This window comes from Lissotriton vulgaris, chromosome 10 (assembly GCF_964263255.1).
Source record: "Lissotriton vulgaris chromosome 10, aLisVul1.2, whole genome shotgun sequence".
Classification (NCBI taxonomy): domain Eukaryota; kingdom Metazoa; phylum Chordata; class Amphibia; order Caudata; family Salamandridae; genus Lissotriton; species Lissotriton vulgaris.
The window spans coordinates 231,962,485-231,986,486 of record NC_141698.1 but is presented as its reverse complement, the minus strand read 5'-3'; the positions used below and the strand labels follow the sequence as shown (position 1 = coordinate 231,986,486).

Here is a 24,002-nt window from a genome sequence, read left to right as displayed (position 1 = left end):
CCCCCACAATGTCCTTCGCGATCTGTACCACTGCCCCAGGCGCTTTCATCTACCACGTCTCGTATCCAGCGTCTTCCTTCCTCTTGTCATGCTAACCAAGATAGCAGTTTGCCCACATTATTGCCTACTTCATATAGCTTGTGTTATTTGGTCCTAAAGAAGGTCCTAGCCTCGTCTTCTGCTAGATTTCTGTATTCCTCCCTGGCTAGGGACATGTGATGTAGCAGCTTGGGTTGTGGCCACAGTGCACATTCCCCCTCCATGTCAACGAGCTTGATCTCCGAATCCACTATCTTCTGTAGCTTCTCTTTCTTTTTCCCTGTGGTGTGGGATAACACATTTCCCCCTATGACCGCTTTGTATTCCTCCCAGGTCACTATTTCAGAGGGAACTGAACCAGTATACTCCACAAAGTCATTTATTTGTAGCTATGTTAACATCTGTCTGGTGGGACAATCGCTCAACTCCCATGGGACAAATCTCCACCCTTCCCAACCTTTTGGAAGCATAGCCAAAATGTCACTTCCTAGAGTGAAAGTCCCTCCATAGATCAAGTCGTCACATGGATGTCAAAAAGTTGTGGAAGCATGTGTATGCCCTGACCGGTTGCTTACTGCATGTGAGTCTATCTAGTGCCCCCTCCATGGTGTGGTTAAAGATCCCCATACTACTCTGGTAGCCTTCTTTTGAAACGGCTGAGTCTGGAGACCCATGGGGGAGGTACCAAGAAGCTATAGCTATGTGTTCCCTGTTCCTGTCACCCAGAATTCTGTGTAGCATCCCTCTGGAGCCGTCCAGGGCTGGGGCACTGTCAAGGTCATGATCGTTTAACCAGAACCCTCACTCCCCAAGAGTCAGTCATGAACCCAGAGTGTACGGGGACTATGTACCTGCCTCTACCCAAGAAGGGGCAGTTGTTCCCCCACTAGATGCATCTCTGCAGCAGAATTAGGATTGTGTTGTGTTGATTTACAAATGGCGACACCACCCCTCGCTTCAGTTTGCTCCCCAGTCAGTTAACAGTCTAGGAGAGGGTTGTGAGGCCCTGGCAAAGAGAGTTATAATCTGTTTCCATGTATATTGTACAGGTCCTTACAGTTGTACGGCCTGTGTGCTGGTCTGCTTATCCCTCTGTGTATCTGTGTGTTTATTGAAGTGTCTGAATTCCCTCCCAACATTCTTTCCCACCCCCTCAGGCTGCGAGTGTAGAATGACCTGCCTCCCCAATGCCTGAGGTGTCGGTCGCACTGCCAAACCCAACATCAAAACCTGTTTTGGTTTCTGTCTCTCACAAAGCTCCAGGCTTTGTGCTTCAGAGGGGGTGTAGTAGTCCTTTGTGTTATGAGCAATCTCCACTTCTCAGCTTGCCCCTCGCCTCCGGTTGCCATGGCTATTGTAACTCATGTCCAACCCAGGTTGCTCCATTCTGGGGCCACTCCGCCCACCAGCCAGTGATGGTGCCATTCTACTGTCATCTGCGCCAGAGGTGGACCAGGGGCCCCTTGTTCTGTAGGCTGTCGCCAGTGACAGCGCTCCAGCCAGTCCAACACTTACTTCGGAGAGGAGCAGAACCAGGATTTCTTCCCATCTAGGATACATAATTTACCGGGAAGTGCATGGAGTACCAGAGGTTCAGTTTATAAAGTACCGGTTTGATCGCCTCTGTGCCTGTACCTCCTGTGTGAAGTACGGGAAGACCATCACTGGCTAGTCCTTAAAGTGCAGTGGTCCTTGCTTTCTTGCCCCTCTAAGGATAGCATCACAGACTCTGAAGTGTATGAATCGGGCTACGATTGTCCTGGGTCAGCCATCTGGTTTGGGTGGCACCCCTGGCACTCTGTGGGCCCTCTCCACGAGAAGTGTGGAGACATTTCACCCACCGGCAAATAGGACGTCACGAAGTGTTTGATGAAATTCCCCACATTAGATCTCTCATTTATTTCAGGGATGGCCACGAAGCACACATTTTTGCAACAGGATCTGCCTTCAGCCCTGGCATTTAGCTAACGTGTAGTATTCTTGAGTTGACAGACTTAGTCTACAAGGGTTTTGAGGGAGGCCTAATGGTCATGTAGTGTTTCCTCAGCAATGGCAACTCTCTCAGTAATTTTCACCCATGTCATTACGAATTTAAGTGACGTTGACCGCCACTGTATCAATTTTGATTTCAGGCACCATGTGGGAAACCGCAATGGCCGGAAGAAGTTCTGTGAGAGTGGGGCCAGGGTCCTCTGTCTCCGGGCTGGACCCTACATGAGAGCGATCCTCTCCACTGGTGTCACCGGTCGTCCTGAAGGCATATTTCTTTAGCTGGTTGAAGCCATCTTGTGGCACTGCTCCACACTATGGTGAGCGATGGGTGTGCACTCTCTGCCTCGTATGCCCTTGGGGTCCTCCTCCCAGGTGCTCTACAAATTGCAGTTCCTCCATTCTGCAGCGTGCACCCAGTGTTCAGGATGGTGGGGGGGATGGTTTGGTGGGGGGGCGCTTAACCAGCTTTCTCCAGTAACCCCTGGAGCAAACTGGGATCTCTTTAGTGTGCCACTGTTGGGAGGGGATAGACCTCTTCTGCCTTTACTTTCTGGAGGTGTATGAGTCACTACACTGGTACCACGAGGTTCTAAAGTGTAGCTTACGTCATGGCAAGGTGCATTTCCCTCAGGGCCTGTGAAAAGGCCTCCTCCAGTCCACAGCATCCGTCGCCCTCCTCTACCAGCCACTGGAGTCCTCCCTGGAGCATTTTTTTAAATGTGCGGCTCACCTTTCTGCTGCCTCTAAATCCTGCCACACCTTCCCCATATCTGCTTAGGGGAAGGGCTAGGTGTCAGATCATTTCTGCCGCCCAATGGGTGAGGGAAGCCAGTTGTGATGACCAAGTCTCCTATCCACTGGCAGCCACCATCTAGAAAGTTCCGCCGCTCGTTACTTCAGGGCAGCCGTTCAGGATCCTGCTGCTGCTCCAGAGGCTCTGAACCACACTGATCACATTCCCCACAGCTTCAGGGACAGACAGGGATTCAGCAGTACCGTGGAAGCTCTGGATTGCTGTAGAAACCGACCTTTACTGCTAGGGGCTCACGCACCAGGCACTAGGTTTCTTCGGATTCGAATTCATGCCCCTCGTGTAATAGTATTTTTCAACTGCAGACATGGTGCTTACCAAGGTATTTTCTAAAGCAAGTTAACAGGCCCAGTTTTACACTGAAAGTCAAATTAAGTAATGAATGAGCGCATTAACAAAGCATAAGGGACTATCTGCCTGTTGATCTTAATTTTTCTCATATTTGAAGGACCATTGCCCACTGATAAAGGTGGTGCCCTTGAAAACTTACTCAGATTGGATGAATACACTGGTGGGTGCAGTTATACTGTAAGGTCCATATCACCAGTTCACATCCAACCCAGACAGCGGCTCCACTCCTTCTCTAGCCCTACTGCAATAACTTTTTAGAAGCATTACACAAAGTTGTACAGTCTTAAGGGTAATTGACAAGAACACCTTCATAACAGAATGTAACCCTTGTTTTCTATAATAAAAGTGGATTTTCAGGCTTTCATACAGGACAAAAAGCAGCCTACTATACTTGTATCTGACAATTCTCCATGGTAGAGCAGTGCAGCACTACACTTTAGGCTCCTGATCATACACAAAGTTTTGGGTTCTGGAGTGAAAGCTGATATACTGTACAAATGTGGCTGTGCCATCTTACAAAACCTTCACAACTATGTACATTCTCTGGTTGGGTCTCAATACCATGATGCACAAGAGTAAGCATTGTATATCTTAGGTCTGAGCTGTTAAGAAAGAGCAATACAAGTTGTTTGGATACTTGAAGAGGCACATGAAGGTGGATATGTTGAAGGCACCCACATCCATCAAGATCTTTTATCATGGCCCTCTTCTTCGGGGAATAGATTCTAGCTAATGTAATTCCTTCATTCCCCATGATGCAATTGGTGTCTTTCAGAAAAGGATATTTCAGATGCTGTGATTCATGTAACTACAGGACTGAGAATGAAACAACAAGATAATGCAAGCAAATAGATGTATGCCTTACTTGCAACTCTGGAGGGCCCCCTTCATCTCGAATAAGCAGAAGGTAACTCTGTCCATCCACCACAATCTCTTTCTTAAACCGCCCTCCTGTAAAACAAAGGATATCAGTGAGTATTTCCTCACATTAAACCTACAGAGTTTATCCTCAAAACATAGCCTGGAATTCAAGGAAAGCCTTCTGAAATCTTTATTATAAAAGTTTGCTTTGTAATTTCCTAAAGGGGAACTCTGGAATTACTGATCTCCATTAATATTTGAGTGCCTGAGGGCCAGATGTAGGTGGCCAAATAGCGAGAGCTAAAGTTGAAATTCGCAGAATTTCAGCGTTTACAATCGATCGCTATTTGGCTGCGAGCAATGTAGGTGAGTTTAAACCTACTAGCAAAATAAGGAATTGCAAAATTGCGATTCCTTATTTTGCTCTTGCATTTAAGGAATCACAAATTGCGATTCCTTAACCCCTTCGCTGCGGGGGTAATTCCCCCGCTGTGCTGGGGGGGCGCACAGCACCCGCATGCTCATCATGAGCTGAGCTCGTGATGAGCTACAGTGCTCCTGTGCTCATGACGAGCTCAGCTCATTACAGGTGCATTGGCTCCCGTGGAACGCTCAGCACAGCAGGGGAATTCTTCCCGCACCTGAGCGTTCCATGACCCATGACGAGCTGAGCTCGTCATGAGCACCGGAGCACCGTGCCTCATGACGAGCTCAGCTCGTCATGAGCATGGAAAAGGTTAAATGCAATGTAAGTAGCACAAAAGAAAGTGCACTTTAGCCTTAAGGAATCGCTAATTCTATGTCAGGACTGGAGGCGAGGATTATGCCTTCTTTCTCCACTTTATTGAACAGCAGCGAAGATATAAGAAGACTACATTACCCATGCAACAATGGGGAAAAGGTAGTCAAACAAAACAGATGGCAACAGCCAATCACCAAACATCATTACAGTCCAATCAGTGCCAAGACAGGCCTCTAAAATCCTTCAACTGTGTCCCCTCTTCCTCCTTCTTCGCTGCTACGCAGCAAGTTAGGTACTCTTCAGTGTTTTCTCCTGTTTAGTGCTTAATTGTTTACCTGTGAGTATGGCTTAGTGGTCGTTTCATGTGCGCTGCTTCGCGCCATTGCTTGATGCTATTTGCCGTATTGTGCAGATTTTTTGTTAGGCGCTTTGTGTCATTATATGCTCATTTGTGGGTTGTTTGGTTGGGCGGCTTTCCGCCGCATCGGTGATGCCGTGTGTGTTCAGCGCCTTTGTGCGCTTTCGTTTCCCTTCTGTTTCGTCAGGTTTAACCCTGTCAGCGTGTGGACTACGCTGTGAGGGTTCGGCCGCGGGCACGGTCTCCCGTCCCTACGCGGCTTGGTGCCGGCGTGCCTCTGGGCCTCCCGCCATTAGAGGGCGTGGTAGGCGGTGTAACGCGACACAAGTTTGATCTCTCAGACGGAGTTTCAAACGTCGCGCGCTCGCCATAACCGGAGCAGGGTCTGCGGGGGACGCCTCTGATGGTGTATTTGGCGGCTGAAATCGCTTTTTCTCGGCCGGTTTTTCACAGTGCCCACGCTCTTGCCTTTGCCCAGAAATTCAATCAGACAGAGCTGTACCTTGCATAAAAATAACGCCTAATAAGGTATTGTATCACTGGAGGGCACTGTAAGGGACATTACCCAGACCTGTTACCCTGTGCAAAGGGGTTTGTTTACTTGATGGTTGGTCAGCGCTGTCCCTTGGGCTAGTGCCCCTTGCTCCTTAAAAAATCTGCGTTTCTGCACAAGTTGATTTCTTGGGCTGCCACCCAGCCAGTTGTAATTGCGCCTTACAAGGCCAGAGCTGTTCTCTCATCGCTTGGCACTGTCCCTCTTAGGGTCATGGAGTACTATGGAGATGAGTATCAGGAGGAGGAGGAGGACCCCTTAGCAGATATGCCTTGGGGGGACGCTTTCTATGAAGCAGTGGATACCTCAATCTATAAGGCTGTTGACCAGGCAATCTCTCCTCTTGAAGATCAGCTGTCGTGCCAGATTGAACAGGCCTTCGCCAAGATTTCCCAACAGATTGCTTCCCCTGCTCAGGACCTTCTTAACCCCCCGCCGCCGAAAAGGGCCCGCGACACGGGCGTGGAGGGGGATGCTTTTAATCGCCTTAGGCAAGCCTTTATGGCTAGTCGACCGGTAGCTCCGGCGAAGGTCCCCCCTACCCCAGATACAGGTTCCTCCCGGCCAGCGGGCCTCCCTTCTCAGCCTCTCCCCGGAGCTTCGCAGGACCCCCCAAATATGTTGGACCCTAATGATATTGTCCACCCGCGGTCTTCTGAATGGACCCCCGCAGACAAAGTTGCTGCTTATGTGGCAGCCCATATCCGGCGCCCCTTGGAGAAGGAGGCGCGCAACTGCCTTCGGGCAGAATGCCCTCACCCCACGTTGGAGGGTAAAGTGGCCCTGACACCCGATATTGACCCACGTATGGGCACTTTCCTTCAAAAATTTATAAGGGACCCCAAAAAGGGGATAGATAGATCCTGGAGGGCCTGCCAGGATAAACTCTTGGACGCCCTGGGCCCCATTACAAAAATTCTTGATATGGCGAAGGAGTCCAGCTCTATCATCTCTCCCGACACCCTTTCAGGCTGGGCTCAGCGGGTTGTCATCTTCATGGGAAACGCGAATTGTGCTCTGTCTACTGAACGACAACGGTCCCTTCTCATCAAAATCGACCCAAAGCTAGGGGACCTGGCTGACTCGGAGGCGGGCGCTGTCGCCCAGGGTGGCCTCTTTGGCGAGCCCTTCGTCAAGGAGCTCGGTAAATTTGTCAATACTTTTACTTCACTAGACCGGGCTCAGTCCACCATTAAAAAAGTGTTTCCCCGTGTTTTTCGCGGGGCCGGCCGAGCTAGGGGCCGCTCGGCCGGTCGCCAGCAACGCCAGAATAACCAAAGAGGCTCCCACCAGGACCAGTCAAGGTTCAGCAACTTCTACCCCACCAGAGGGAAGCGGGGTAAAGGAAGAGGATATCGTGGAGGAGCGGCTGCCTCTAGCCCAGGTGAGAGTTCTCCCTTCTTCCCCTCAAGACGTGGGCGGGCGCTTGGCCTGGCATTTTCAGGCTTGGTTGACCGTGACACGAGATGCGTGGGTACTTCAAACAGTTAGAGGTTTTCATCTAGAATTCGAGGGGTCCCCAGTTCAGCCTTGTCCCCCGCGCCCTATTCAGTTTTCCGCACAAGACACTCGCCTGTTGGACGAGGAGGTTGTGTCTCTTCACAAGAAAGGCGCTGCCGCTCTTACTTCCAGTCATCCCCGGGGTTTTTTGAGCAACATTTTCTTGGCCGACAAGACAGATGGGGGCAAGAGGCCGGTGATCTCAATCAATGGCTAGTTTATCGCCATTTCAAAATGGAGGGGATACATCTCCTCAGGGACGTCCTCCGGCCATCGGATTGGATGGTGAGGTTGGACCTCAAGGATGCGTGCTTGGTGGTGCCCATCTTTCTGCCTCATAGGCGTTTCCTTCAGTTCCGCTGGGGAGGGCGCACTTACGAGTTCACGTCTCTCCCGTTCGGCCTGTCTTCGGCCCGTGGTGTTTCACCAAGGTCCTCAAGCCAGTGGTAGAGTGTCTGCGGTCCAGGGGAGTGCGGATGATAGTATATCTCGACGACCTCCTGATAATGGTGTCCTGTCCCAACCGCCTTTCTCAGCAGTTGCAGATGGCGGTTTCACTCCTGCAGGACCTAGGGTTTGTAATAAACGTCAAGAAGTCCCTGTTGCACCCTGTGCAGAACATTACGTTTTTGGGATTTGTCATAGACTCTACGGTCTCCATTCTCAGTCTTCCGTCCAGGAAGGTGACCAAGATTTGTTACGAACTGCGTAGTGGATTGACCAGGCAGCTGATCTCCCTTCGGCAGCTGGCTCGTGTGGTGGGCCTTCTGTCCTCTTCCATCCAGGCCATTTTTCCAGGCCCGCTCCACTACAGGGCCCTTTAACGGCTCAAGGGATTCTTCCTGCGCAAGGGGTTCCCTTACTCTCACAAGGTTGCTTTGTCCGTCGACGCGAGGTCCGAGATTCAGTGGTGGCTGGACCACATGGAGGCTTGGAACGGGAGAGCTATCTTCGGTACCGCTACAGACATGGTGATAAGAGTCGGATGCCAGCCGGCTCGGTTGGGGGGCTGGATGCGGCGATCTCTCTACAGGAGGGTTGTGGTCACCCGACGAACAGAGGTTACACATAAACTGTTTAGAACTGTTGGCAGGCTCCTTTGCGGTGCGTTGTTGGGCGAAAGACTCAGTACAGTCGTGTGTGCTTCTGAAGATGGACAACATCTCGGCTGTCCGCTACGTGAACCATCTGGGGGGCACGAAATCAAAGGCCCTGTCGGATATGGCGGCGAGTTTCTGGCACTATTGCCTCGAGAATCAGATCTCCGTCACGGCGGAGTATCTCCCGGGCAGGGACAATCTAGAAGCAGACTTTCAGTCTCGGCATTTTCGAGATTCCAGTCTCTGGCGTCTGGACCCGTCGGTTTTTCAGAGTCTGAGCGGCCTTTGGGGCCCGTTTTCAGTAGATCTCTTTGCGTCCAGGCTGGATCATCAGATTTCGCGGTTCTTCAGCTGGCGGCCGGACCCTCTGGCATCGGCCACGGGCGCTTTCCTCCAGGACTGGAGTGTGGAACAGGGCTATGCGTTCCCACCATTCGCAATGATTACGAGGGTGACTGCGCAAGTTCGCAGACAAGCAGCGGAACTGATGGTCATCACTCCGCTGTGGATGTCCCAGGTGTGGTTTCCAGTTCTTCTGGAACTTTCTTGGGCTTTTCCAATCCTACGTCCCCACTTTCCAACTCTCCTGTTGAGTCAGAACGGGACTCCTCACCCGCTGGTGACCAACAACACTCTGAGACTCATGGCGTGGCGGATTTCAGGAGTAGGTGGGAAGCCTCCGCCCTTTCGCGAGAAGCTGAGTCCTTTATCTCTAAGGCGTGGGCGGACAGTACTGTCAAAAGGTACAGATCCGCATGGAACAGATGGACCCGTTGGTGTGTGCTACGGGGTCTTGATCCCCTGGTCGCTGAAGTTATTCACATCGTGAATTTCTCAGCTCAACTTGCCTCAGACGGCCTGGCGTTCCGATCGGTTAATACCTTCCGGTCAGCGGTGTCCTCTGGCTATGTCCCGGTGGATGGGGCTCCTGTGGGGGAACATCCCCTGGTTTGTCGTTTGCTGCGAGGCATTCGCCTTTCCCTTCCTCCAGAGCCACGCTACGCTGCGCTATGGGATGTGAATCACGTTCTTAATTTGTTTCTGTCTTGGCAACAGAACAGGTACCTTTCCAGGAAAGAGCGGTCGGCCAAGTTGGCCTTGCTGCTTTGCCTCATTTCTTGTAGAAGGGTGTCGGACGTTCGAGCATTGGACATTACTAGCAGAATTTTTACTCCAGAGGGAGTTACCTTTACTTTGCTCAGGCGTATATCCAGAGTTCCCGGATTCCCCGAATCTTTGTGTGGTCCGTTGCCTTAAAGCTTATGAGGAGATGACGCAGGAGCTCCGCCCTCCGGGAGAAAGACAGCTCCTCATTTCAATCAGGAAGCCCTTTAAAGCTGTTTCCTCACCCACCATTGCCAGATGGGTTCGTTGGGTGATGCAGGAGGCTGGCATTAGCCTTGCGCAGTTTTAGGCTCACTCTTCGAGAGGAGCCATGGCTTCAAAAGCTTTCAGTCTAGGGGCTCGTTTGGAGGACATTCTCAATGCTGCAGACTGGTCCTCAGATTCCACGTTCAAGAGGTTTTATTTCAAACCAATCTTGAACATGGCTCAGTTGGTAGTGGGCAAACTTTGAACAAGCATAATCCTCGCCTCCAGTCCTGACATAGAATGAAAAATTTCCTAGCTAGCGTAACGGAAAGTTTCAATTCTATAAAGGACTCGGAGGCGAGGATTATCCCGCCCTTCTCTCTGCTGGAGGAAGTCCCTCCCCGTATGACCGTAAGTAATTTGATTGTTTAGGCTGATTTCTTTAAATGTTAATGATTGGATTTGCACTGTTGTTTTTAGGTGATGGATTTCAGTGCTACTTTGGTAATTTGTTTTCCTTGTCCTCAGGCTCGGATTCCAACAAGCAGGATTCCTGAAGAGCGAGGAGAGGCTGTCTACGCGCTCCGAAAGAGGAAGAGGGGACACAGTTGAAGGACTATAGAGGCCTGTCTTGGCCCTAATTGGACACTAATGATGTTCGGTGATTGGCTGTTGCCATCTGTTTTGTTGAACTACCTTTTCCCCATTGTTGCATGGGAAATGTAGTCTTCTTATATCTCCGCTGCTGTTCAATAAAGTGGAGAAAGAAGGCAAAATCCTCGCCTCCGAGTCTTTAATAGAATTGAAACTTTCTGTTATGCTAGCTAGGAAATTTTTCATTACCACCAATTTCAAGCTGGTGGTAATTAGCGATTTCCTTTAAAAAAGCACTTTTTTGCTTTTTTTTTTAAAGTGTCATGTGGCACAGGCATGTATGTGTGCCACATGTGCACACATGCACATTACAGGGGTGCAACAGGGTGTCCTTTGACACCCTGGCACCCTTGAAATAGTGCCCGCTATTTGCGATTCTCTAATAGCGAATTGCAACTAGTGACTATCTTCCCACTCATTCCTATGGGCCTCCTAGCCCATAGGAATGAATGGGTAGGCATTCCTTAATAGCGAATCTCAATAGGCGATTCGCTATTAAGGAATCGCTAATATTTTAGCGTTTCCTACCTACATTCAATTTTGTGTGTCCTTAATAGCGAATTGGTAAAATTCGCTATTAAGGATTCGTAAATTTGATTTTACCTATATCTGGCCCTGAGTAGGTTATTACCACATCCACATACCACATTAGATGTCTGGTGAATCCTGGACTGACTGTACATACAATGCTTTCCAGCTGCCTAGCTTTTGAAAAATAAAGCTCAGAGATTTTGACCCCAAGTAAGAGAAAAAAAACTTTTTGACAGAACAGAGAAAAGAATTTGGGAAGCTATGATGTGTAAATTAGTTTTAACTTGAGCTGGAAATTCCCAAACTTCTGGACAGTCTTGTGGACAGGTGAGTTTAAAAAAACGTAGGCTTGAACTTCAGTTAGGGAACTACTGAATATTTTACACTGTGGTTAAAGTTCTATGGGTAGAACCTAGATGTTTTGGAAGACCATATACATAACTTTGAGACTGGGAAATCAGGGAAAGAATGAAAATATCTGCCAGAATGAGAACTGCCAGAGTAATTACCACCTGGCAAAACAGGCTTGCAGATGCATTAGGAGAAACTCGGATTACAGTGCATTTCATTTTCTGAACTCAGAGCAGTCTAAAACTGGAGGTAGGGGTGAGTGAGGGTAGAGAATCTTATTTTACATCGTGGTCGGTTTGGGGCTCTTTATCTGTTTTTTGTAGGAGTTAGTTGGGGACGTGTAAAGCCTGGCCAACCGCAGATTGGTACTAAATTGCTTAAGATGATGAGGAGGATAAAATCTATTTATAGAGTGCAAATGTCACCCGACATGGTATCCTGGCAGTAAGGGGATTATTAGTACAAAACAATAAAGTTAAATAGAGCTTTCACAGAGAGATGACCCTCCATGAGAATGATAGGAAGAGGAATCCAATTTCAGATCTTTGCTGCTAGTGAGGAAAAGAAAAGCACCCTGAACAATCATGGAGAATCCCTAGCAACGCACAGCAGACTAAATGAAACTGACCGGAGTGCAGGATGAACATGCATTTACAATGCAATGGTCTCGGCATTGTTAAAGTTAGAGCTATTGGTATTGCTCACGACATTATTTTTATTTATGTTTTTAAAACATAAATAAATGGCATTGTCATTTACAATGCCAATAGCTTAATCTCTCGCAAATGCAAGACCTACTGCATTTGCACCCACACACAGAGCCACACACACAAAGCCACCTACACACACACACACACAGAGCCACCCTCACACAGACCCACCTACACACACACAGAGCCACCCTCACAGACCCGCCTACAAAAAAAGCTACAAACGCAGAGCCCAACACACACATCCAACAGAAGGCATGGATGCAGCATGTATGCACCGCCACAACCCACTGCCAGAGAATCAGTATTACCATAAACAGCAGCAGCAAATGACTGCACAGTAAACCATTCAACCTTTAGCAGCCCCTCCCCCGCCGAGTCCACCGGTTGTCTCACATCTGCTGCTCCAAGGTGTACAAAAGGTCACGCGAAGAATTAAAGGGAGCCTGCCACGTAACACAGGGTGGAAAGCACCAGGGAGGGGGCGGGGCTCACCGACTAATACCTACTGCGCGAAACCAGGAGCCCCGCTGGTAGAGATCAAAGCAGAAAGGGACCCCGCCCCCTCAACCCTCCCCCCCCCCATCTATTCAATGGTTATTTGCTGAAATCAAATCCAAGCCTATTAATCTAGAGCAGCCCTCATACTTTACTGGACGTGGGAACAGCCCCATAAACACGTCACCAGTGAATGCAGAATATGGCGTTCAGTGACATGATTAATATAGTCAATCTCACCCCAGAGCCAGAGGCGCTCACAATCCCACATCAGATGCAACAGCTGTGCCCTCTTCGCCCCACACCGGGGCAGCTGAGGCTCCAGGGTATATTTTATTAATCCTGCCTGGTGTAAGAAGTGCCCTGGGAACAAGAGAAAAATGAATCCAAACCTAGAGAACTTGCTCCAATATTTTCCAGCAGTCAGATCACTAATCAATATACCAATGCCCACCACCCACTGGCATCGACAAAGGGGCATTGATAACCCTACTGAGCACCACATGCAGACTCAAACCCGCCCTATGTGTGCCTTGCATGTACTCGTCATCAGCCATTAAAAACACCCTTGCTTCACACAACAATACTACCACATATTAAAGTGATCGAATCGTTACTTACTTTGCCTTTGGTTTTCGAGGCCGCTGCTGAGCAGTCAGAGCAGCACACGCTGCTGCTTATGGGTGGACTCGACTGAGCAGCGCCGCTGCGTTTGCGCAGTACAGGGGGGGAGGGAGGGGGGGCAAAACTGGGCAAACTGGTCTGATCGGCATTTGTCCGACTCCTCAAGGGGAAACACTTCTGCGCCAAGGAGGAACGGACACGGGCTGGCAAAAAAATTAATTTTTCAATTGGGATTTGTAGCTTCTATAGGGACCTCACCCACGCATTCGGGCACGGCGTCCAACTTTAAATATGTTATGCACTGGCACAAATTAAGCACTGGAAGGACTAGAATTTTACGTCACTGGTGCTGCGCAGAATGACAACTCTTATCAGCATAGGAACACTGATAAAGCACAAAGAACAAGAGGAGTGACGGGGCAGAGAGATGTAATATGTCCGTGAGAAAGACAGCGAGGGGCAAAGTCAAAGAATCTAGAGGGCGAGAGAGTGCACTTTAGAGCAAGGTTGAGGGAAAGTGCACAGATCAACTGCACCACCAGCTCGCCAAAGGTAGGTCTGTCTGCGGTACGGCTGCACTCCGCATCAGCTGTTTCTCTAAAGGCATTAATGCAAATTGTAATAGTATTTATATAGCGATTACTACCCCTGACGAGGATTCGAAGCAGTACTCTAGAACACAAAAAGGATTAGTGGTGGAATAGTATAGGGAAATATAAATTAATTTGAGTGGCAGTCATGGGAGTCAGTTAATGGGTTTGAGTACGATAATGGAGGGATAGAAGAGGGAAGAGTATAGAAAGGGTTTATTTGGGAGATCAAAGTAGTAAGATGCGGTTTGGGATGTGTCAAGGAGAGATTCATGAGGGAGAGAGTTGTTTTCGGAGACCACAATATTAAAATGAGGCTTGGGTTGAGCAAAGGAGTGATAGAAGAGGTAAGATCTCAGAAAGAGTTATATTGGAGATCACAGTAGTAGAATAAAGTTTTGGAATGAGTCAGGAAGTGGGGGTAGAGCATATACTGAGAGAGGTATAGAATCCGACAGAGTTGTGTAGTTGAGAGTCCGATTTTCAAAAATTATTATTTGTTCTACAGTAGGAGTAAAGCAACAAACACACAGTTACAGAAGCACGAAGAAAGTGTATACATGTATTAGGAAGACAATACATAGAGATTCAAAGTTGTATTGCATAAACTCAGACCTCCAAATGCTGCACTTGAAGCCAATTCAACTAGGCATTTTTATAACTATTTATGTATTTATATTTTATCTTTTCCTCAACAGTGAAGCACCTGTAGGCAAAATAGACACAAACCCCGAGACAGGAGGTTCCATGCACCCCGGCCCTCTTATGGCTCTGCCAAGCCCCAAGTTTAAATCAGTGAGCGCAACACTCACACCCAAGGAGACCATTCAGCTTCTGTTCAATTTCATCTTATGGTCCCTCGAATCACAGCCGGGCTAACGCTTAAAGCTTAGCTCGACTCTGAGAACACACTAGTGCGAACAGAGACCTTGCTTGCTTCTCTGAACTGTTTCCTGCCTACGACTTGCCATATGACAGACCCACCATACCTCTTTATCAACTTAGGCTACTGGACAACACCCAGCTGGATTGACCCCCAGTGACAACTTGGCAAATACTAGCAAGAGCAAAGTGGGGGAAGGTGGAGTCACCTACAACTGGGATTATAGTGGGGCATAATGGCAAGCCTGCAGCTGGTGGCTGCTTTGTAGTCTCCAAATTTACGAGGAATACATCCTTGAATTACAACAGCTCTGGGTTTTACTAAAGCACACGCACAACCGGGATATTCACATCTCTATTAATCTCCGAACTTACACCTCTTGCACGTCTTTTAGGCATTCAAGCACAGCAAGGTTGTTGTTCCACGACTTCCTTGGGCAGACACCGCTCAAGTCCTCCCGGCAGGTTTCATCCTCAGAAAGCTTCGATCCACCGGGCCTCCGCCTCACGGGGGACATGCCGACTTGCGGTTGCTGGGGCTGTGAACACGCCACGCCTGACCTTTGGGACATCTACTACGATATCATCCCCACGTACCACCAGTGCCCACATCCCTGATGGGTATGGCACGCTTTGGGGAATGTGCCATGCCTTTTCCACCAGGTGTGATCTGATCACCATCTGGTCAGATTCTCTTTGAAATTAAAGAATCACATCTCTCCTAACCCCAACAGACTGAATGTGATACAGCTGACTTGACCCTAGGGTAGACTATCTAATTTGAACTTTGCCCACACACTCAACACGAGCTACAAGGCTTCCCCAGCAGAGTGCACAATTGAGGATTATAATAACTATGTCCAGTGGGTTGAAACAGCCTTAAATGCAGTGCTGCCTTTAAAAAAGAGGTTAGTTCTAAGAGACAGGCCTTTAGCCCGTTGGTATATCCCCTCCTTAAAGTAGGTCAAGTGGCTGATGTAAAATACATGAAGTATCCTGGAGCTTAGATTACTCCTGTTCTGCTAAATAAGATCCGGAAGCCCCATTAACGCATGCTAGTTGCAATCATGGTTGAATATTACTTCAAAAAGATACATGCAGTTGAGAGGCCAATGTAGACTGGTGTATGCACTTCGAAAAAATGGTACACAAGGTGAGCGGATGCCAGAGGAAATGTAACAAGGTGTGGGGTCGCGGGTGTCAGGTCATTGAGTGGGAGAGGAGGTCAGGGATACAGGGCGAACCCAGATGGTATCCACACTGGGTTGTCAACACTACACGTTGGGGGCAACCAGGATGTCTGTCATTTAGAATGAACTCAATGTACCGAGACTAGTGCCTTAAGTGAGTGAATCTGTAGTTATGATATGTACGGGGAAAGAAATAAGCCTCAAGTTCTTCTATGTTGGTTGCGGTAGGGTGGCCGCTCTCCACCCGGTTGTATGAAAATCTATTAAGAGATTAAAAAAATAAAAAGATACTTGCAGCTGAAAATTCCTCAGTGGAAAGGTTCATGATAGTACAGTACTTATTTTATTTATTTATTTATCAATCCTAAATGCGCATCAAGCATTCTCAGGCGCTTTCACACAAGCTCTCAAATTTCTTTGAGGAAATAACTGTCACCATCTGTAATACACAGGGACCGCCCACTAACAATCAGCTGTCGATATGGATGGATAATCTAATCATTCCATCCAGTTTCATAGTATGCCCCAAGTTAAGCCTTCTAACTTTGGCATAATTAATACTATCAATTAATATTGTGCCTCAATAGCGTAGATGTAGTTAGAAAAATATATTCCAGTCCCTGTCTGGATCACTTTGCTCCATTCGACCTGGAACAATTTATTCCAATTGCCTGCTCAATTTCGAGAGAATTGCCTCTTGATCCAATTACACAGTACGTGTGTAAATGATTTATTTTTTAAATTAACCAAACCTGTAAGGGGGGTCTGTAACAGCTCCTTAACAAATGCTTTGGTTCAAATGCAGTGGAAAAAGGCACTTCTTGTTCGCTGGTAAAATACGCTAATGCAGATTAGACCACGTTATCCTGGAACAAAATCAGATTTAAGAACCAGTACAATCTGGGCTGAGGCTAGGACATAGCTTGGAAACAGCTTTGCTGTCTGGCATGGGCAAACTGCTTAAGTTGGAGACCCAGCTAATCCTGTGGCCTTAGGGGTACTGGATAGGTTAGCCATCTTCAACACAGTATCACATTACATTCTTCTGTCCAGACTGTCTGAGGTGGGTCTGCATGTCAGTGGTGCAACAATTATCTAAAGGATAATAGCCAGGCTGTGTACTTTTCATCTTTCTTCTGAGAATTCAAAACATGGAGTACTTCAGGAGCCTGCGCTGAGCCCCAAGTTCTTTAACATCTGCATTCTTCCTCTAGCAAAATTAGTTAGATCTTTTGGGGTTAGCTGTATGACTTATGCAGATGATACTCAAATATTAATTGCCACGGACCAACTCAATTCTTTACCCACTAAATCCTTCCAACGATGTTTGTCTGCAGATTCTTATTGGGTGTATGCCAATGATTGAAGTTTAATCCTGGCGAAACTGAGGTGATGTGGATCAACCGTGACCAACTTTTACGACCCTATTCTTCTAATCACTGGCCTCCCCATCCTATTCTGAGCCTCCTGACCCAGTGACATCTGTGAAAAATGTGGGCTTCTATTTTGAGGTGGATTTTTCCTTGGAAACACAAGTTGACCATCTGTCTTTCACATAGTTCTTGTTCCGGGAGCCGAGGAGAATTCTGCCACTCCTTCCAATGGCAGCTTTTCAGGCTGTAGTCCAGGCAACCATTCCATGTTATCTAGACTACTGCAATTCTTTCTTCCTGGGTGTATCATTGGCCCTGTAGAAGAAACACACAATGCATCCAAAATGCAGCTAAACTTGCTCTAGGTCTTCCTGGGCATGCCTCTTCTTCTACTGCATTGGGTTCATTGCTTTGGCTCCCATTGGAGAAAAGAATCTATTTTAAATTCCTCTGCCAAGTTCACAGAGACTTTTACCACACTGGTCCAATGTATCTTAGGGACCATGCACCTCCTATGTTCCAAGCCACATCCTTCTCCCACTGATGCATCACGTTTGACTTTACAGAGATTCAAACAGACTCTGTCCTGTGGTAGAACTTTTTCACTGGTGACGGTCAAATTGTGGAAAACCCTTCCGGTAACACTAAGTATAACGCAGGGATGCTGCTTTTTAGAGAAGGTTTGAAGACAAAGCTCTATGGACAGTAGTCTCATTTCCATGTCACAATCCTTTTTTCCTCCTTGCTCTAGGAATGCAGTATAGGTAGCAGTGTGCTTCATAAAATGAATAAACATATTATGACTCTATTAACATTCAAGCAAATCGGTGGCAAGTCACTTCTTGTTACAACATAGGCCAGGGCACCGCAGCAATCGTTCCACCAGGTCCCACCAGTGCTGGTAATGTTAACTATAATCACTGAATGGACAAACTGGAGGCATCTGGTTTCTTTCATTTTAGGTCTCACCTAGGCAGTGCTTGTGCTGTCTCTTTGAGGCACGCTATATACAGGTATTGACTTGAAGCTCTGCCAACCTTTTCAATTGGCTCCTGTTGCCGCCCTTTGTAAATGGTTGTTTTTTATTCATTATAAGGCTTAGTAATCCATCTTTAGTACCTCCTTTTCTCCTGTTGTAACCTCCCATGAGGACTGCCGCTGTAACTTGTGTTGTTACTCAGTATGTTTCATTTACAGTCTGTGAGCACTATTTTCTTAAATTACTTTCTCCTATTGCATACACGAAATGCTGTTGTGCACCCGTTTGTCTTTTTTAGAGAGCGTTTCAACAATGGCAGCTGCGTCATTAACATTGCACACACCCTAATATTTTTTTAAAGCAGTGCAACACTTCTGGCTTTTTCTTATGTTTTTTTTAAGACACTTTTTTTCACTAGCGCGGAGTGCTTTGGGGTGAACAATGAAGGCTGCACCTTTCTTTTCTTATGTGCGGCTCACCCATATGACATGGACGGCAACATTTTATCAATTTTTTTTACAAACAGGCACGCCGCGTTACAGCTTTAACAATGGCGGCAGTTTCATTAATTTTGCTGCGCATACTGCCAATACCACTTGCAGTCGTTGGCACAGTAAAATCTGGTGAAACAAAGATGGCGTTGCATGCCTAGCACTGGGGCTTGCATGATCCGGAAGGCAGGACTTTCCCGTTCCTACCACTAACCTCCCTCTGACTCCCTTGTTGCTTTACCCATGATGGGCCTGCCCTGTACTGGACCCAGAACTTTGCCCGTGCTGACCCCAAAACTCAGGATTAGTTGAAGCAGAGCCTAGCCTTGGTGCTGCCATTACCTATGGCTGCAGCTTCAAGCTCTGGGCTTCTAAAATGCGCCTCCACCCGCCGGCAAAACGCTGAACACTGCGACCCTGAGAGTGTAAGTGCGGAATACTTCTCATAATCGAGATTTAAATACAGTTATTATAACCACGTTATTTTAGGAGCTTATTTTCGTAACCTCCTCGGGTGACTGTTTGCTGGGAAATGTCTTTAAATTACTAAGTGTTTGCACATTTGCACCTGGATGCGATCATCTTCACTGAATATGCAGTTTCTGCCTCCAAACTCCTTGATTGTTCATCCTTTCGTTGCACCAAAGGAAAAATAAACCTATCTTTTTTGGCTACAAACTTAAAGCATTTGCAGCCAAAACAGGCGACCTTTCATTTCTGCAGCCTAACTTCCTTTCTTTTCACGTCCTACGGCGATCTTTTACATCACTGTGCTATTCTGTATCACGGGGCTTTGTTTAAAAACTGCTTTTCCCCTTTGTTTATTTTGCGCGGCTCGCACAAGGACATTTTGTAAAAGTTACATTGTGCGCTTTTAGTAACATTAATGGTGGTCGCAAATGCACTAAGCTAGTAAAGGGTTCTGTAGCACAGGTTATTTATTACTAGGTATCCCTGTGGTGTTGTAAAAGGGACCTCTATTAACAGACATATTGCTGAGACTTGCATTAAGGGTGTAGTACCTTGTGTGGCTAACAGAGGTCCCTTTACAACTCCACAAGGCCACCTAGCAGGAGCATGTGGTACTACATCCTTGCCTTGCTTCCTGGAATTTCTTTTGTAACTTATTTTTTTCATTTGCAATGCCAATAGCTTAAACAGTCATTAATGTGAGGCCTATTGCATTACAAATGCTTGTTTAATTTACACTAAAGCTATTACGGCCTGACTAGATATGTTGCCTGCAGAAAGGCGAATTAGAGAACAATGCTTAAAAGAGATAGATGATAAATGCAAGGAATATTGCAGGTTAAGCTTGTCCCATACAATAACAGTCATCATCTTACACAGTTCAAATTTCAACATTAATACCCCCTCTATGACAGAGAAGTTCAAATTAATACAGGCATTAGATGCAGCAAGTGTCTTTTTGTAGATTTTGCTGTGGCATTACATGACAAGTCGAGTTACTGGCATAAATAGTATTAGAGAAGGAACATAACCCTGCAATCAACATAATGACACATATGTCCAGGAAATATTGCATTTGGCAAAACCATAAGACTTGTGGGCACCATTGAAAGAATACGTTGCAAAGTCAGACAGAAACGTTCATTCCCAAGAACTAGACTTGGTTGTAGAAAGAGCTTTACTCTGTGAAGCAACTTATAACGTCTACCTTACAGACACCTCCCTATCGAACAGCTAATCTAGTTAAAATGAGGCTAAGCAGGAATATAGAGTATTTTGCATGACCATAAATAGATCTAGCAGCTCACTAACTAATAGGTAACATGACTATGTAATGAGATGATGCTTAAATGTCGCTTTTAAGCATGGATATAGAAGGATCGATATACAAAGAATGTTAAAAATAACTTTCAAAAAGTTTAATAAAGGTTAAAAAAAAACTGTGGTGCCCATCTCCACCATCAAAAGTGCCGGATCTCTGCTGCAGGTGCACAGAGCTCCATTGAGCTCTACTAAACCAATCCCTAAATTTCAGCAGACACAATCTGTTTGAATCAATTTTTCTGCCCGGACTATCAAAAATGACCTCAGGGTGGGTGCTGAACTGGAGGTCCACTGATAAGTGATGGCTGAAGAGAGTGGCAAACTCAAACACTCAACTGTTTCTCTTTAAAGAATGCGAAGGCGTAGGCATTCTTACACAAATATGATTAACACAGGAATTGCGAAAGCTGCAGAAAAGATTTTGATGTGTTCACTCTGAATTTGTATTTTAGCATAAGATTTCAGAAAGCAATTACAATTATTTTTTGTAACAGTTTTTATTGAGCTTTTGTAAGGAATGGACCCATAACAGTTATGTATATAGGGCACTAGCATAATTTACATTTACATCATGGGTTTTACTAATATACTTATGGTGTATGGCTACCTCACTCAGCAATTGTTAAGAGTCTACCAGATTGATCAGTTTAAATAATATAACCAATAATTTTTTTTAACTATCATTCCCACCCACATTAATTCATCCATTGTTAATCACGCACATTATCCCTTCTCCGTCCACCTCAAACCCCTGGACTTTAGTTAGGATATGGACAACACTGTGGCCAACACTATGGCCACAAGTTACCCACGGCAGCTGGGGTGGCGGACCTAGGTGCGATCCCCGATTCCCTTATTAGCAGATCTAGTAGATTTCGTTCCCTGCCCTGGAATCCTATCTAAAAAGGCCGACAATTTGTGTTTTTAATAATGCATACAGTTGCAAATCATGAACTAATGATGTTGCACTTGAAACGCGTTACCTAGGTCACTTAGAAGTGTAAAAATTGCCAGGAATAGTTAGGCCACATTTTTGTTTATACGCCATTATTTTTAAAATGTAATGCAGTTTCTGGTGTTCTACTCAAATTCAAAAACTTTATTCGGTTACTTGGCATTGAACCATAAAACGACACAATAAAAACACTGCAATCAATAAATAGGGTAAAAGCAATACAAAGCTCATGTGTGGATACATTCTCCCCAAGTCGACACCCTGTAACAATTGTGATGTAGCAGCATGGGAACCACCACTCAAGACTTGCCAGGGCCTATATAGCAGTCCAAAAATTATTAATAATCACACAAGTCCGGGTCCCCCCGATGCTCATTCAATACAGTTTGATCAATCTGTAAAATTCATAATATTAGAGGACAACAGAGGTAGTAAATTTATTCTGTAGCCTCATAAGTTAGGGCTTCCAGGTGTGCTAGGTTTTTCCTTCTTCCCAGAGCCGATGTAATAAAAGCTATGGCAGATAGACAAATATCCCCATTTTCCAGACCACATATACATTTAAAAGCATCCTGATAATAGAAATATTTGCCAGTTTTAAAAATCGGGGCTAAAAAACGTTTCCTAAGATCCTTATAAAGAGTGCAGAAAAAGATAAAGTTACTTGTGCTTTGTCTGGTTCTGCTATCACATGGACATTTTGAGAGGCTTTTTGGAAATGCAAACCTTAGGTGCAGTATTCCTAATCGTAGTCTGGTAAAGTAAAACCTATGTTGTGTATTCTTGACAATTGTCAGATAATTTGGCAGGCCAGCATATAAGGGGTCCAACAGGTATCTACACACCCTGGATATTTTGCCTTCATGGGTGTCTCTCTCTTTTTCTCTCTGTCCGATGAGTAAGTTAGGAATTTAACTGTATCCTTGGCTTTAATGGCAGGATCCATTTTTCTTAAATTGCTGTCTATATAGGACAACCGTTTTATTTTCTTCCAGGCATCTAACATAAGGCAATCTAATATTATCGCAACATTCCCAACAAACCCAGAGTCAAAATCGCAACGGCTATCCATCCATAACAAGTAACAATATTAGAAGAAAATGATAACAATAATTATAGAATTATCTTAGTTATCCTAATGGCTATTAGCCTAGGTACTTACGTGGGGGGTGTTGCAGATAACCCTTTAAGCTCCCCATCAGTCCTCCCTACATATCTGTGCAGACAGGGTCCCAGTAGCCAGACCCTCTGCTCTCTCTGTCTACTTGATCCCGGGTTGGTTCCCAACTGCTTGTGTCATCATGATGGCCCCAACTTTTTACTTCTCCAGTCAGTCTCATCGCGTTTCGGGGATCTCAAAAAATGTGGTGGTGCCATCCACCATAACCTTCAGCCAGGAGAGAAATAAAAACAGAGCCTGTGCATTTACCCCCTTAGGTTCTTTTGATTGTCAGGAAGGATGCTTGTGGGCATTACACGTCCAAGGTGTAGTGTGAAAAAATGCCCATGGCATCTTCTACCAGTAGAGGCCCCAACACATGGGACCATTGCAGTATAATGTCTCAACCCTGATAATGAAAAATTCATGCCACCCCAGGGTGGTGGGCTAGCAGCACCCGTTGAGCCCGTTCCAAGGCAAAGAAGGGAAACTATCCATCTGGTGTCACCTCGCAAGCCAGCCATTTCTCAAGGAAAGCCGCCATAGTGTTGCCTTCCACCTTCTCATGAAGTCTAACCACTTTAATTTTATTTCTGCAACACCGTCCATCTGCATCGTTTGCCCTTTTATCCAGAGTTTCCACTATACATGTAATCTCTTTACTCTGTTCTTGTAATGTCACCACTGCTGGATGCACTTTCTCAAGGAGGCGCTCAAATCGTGTCACCCTTGAGGCCAACTTGCGATGATTGTCCTGTAAGACACCGAGGTCTATCGCAATGTTATCGGTTTTGTATTCCAGAAACTCTCAGGTTTTATTTGCAGGTTTCAGTATTGAGCCCAAAGATACAGGGGATTCCTCCCCTGTGTTTTCCAATAAGGGGGTGCGGTCCACCTTGTCGGTATTCTCCACCAAGTGCGTGTGTCCCAGATCTGCCACTGCCACTTTTACCAGTTCTCATGCTTGGCATGGGGACCCTAGACAGATGAGGACAGCAGTCAGGTAGAGCAAAGTTACCTCTCTTGTACAAGGACTACCCCCAGGTGCACTTATGGGTGGGGGCTAGTGAAATTCCAGTGTTGCATGTCCCCTCAGCAGTGTTCCAGGTTGCACAATGTTAATCTTCCGATCATGGTGCAATCAGCCGGACAAAGATGTTGCTATAGGCCGCTCGGCACACAAGTGCTAGTAGCAGCTGGCTCTCCAAGTCTCGCCTGCCTCCCCGTACCTCAGTCCCAGGCCTCACTGGTGCAGGTTGGTGAATTTCAGCCCTCTGGCGGGGCCTCCGATCCCCAGCAAGCAGCCCCAACTCCATGCCGCTTACATTTGGAGAGCACTTACTGCAGTCCAAGAGCCCAGCCCAGTCCATCTCTTTCCTGCAGCTCTCCTGTGTTCGGGCACAGCCATACCATGGGATGCAGGCCAAACAGATCCTATTGCATTACCAGCATAGGGGCTGTGTTACCTGTGTCAACTGCTCTGGTCATGGTTAATCCAGGATTAATCTCTCAGGAGCAAGCACTACCTACTCCAGCCATCACCCAGGGCCCGCAGCAAGCAACAGCAGTTTGAGGCCCCAGCTACGCTCTGGTCTTGAGCAGT

At 46.6% G+C, this 24,002-nt stretch overlaps 1 protein-coding gene across 1 annotated transcript in view; it reads right to left on the bottom strand.

Annotated features, from left to right (window-relative positions):
- The window catches only part of AGAP3 (ArfGAP with GTPase domain, ankyrin repeat and PH domain 3), a 1,596,783-nt gene that overhangs the window by 1,396,501 nt on the left and 176,280 nt on the right, over positions 1 to 24,002 (bottom strand). The window contains exon 4 of the mRNA XM_086940918.1: positions 4,059 to 4,144. Within this exon, the coding sequence (XP_086797044.1) occupies positions 4,059 to 4,144 (86 nt within the window). The remainder of the gene's footprint in view (positions 1 to 4,058; positions 4,145 to 24,002) is intronic.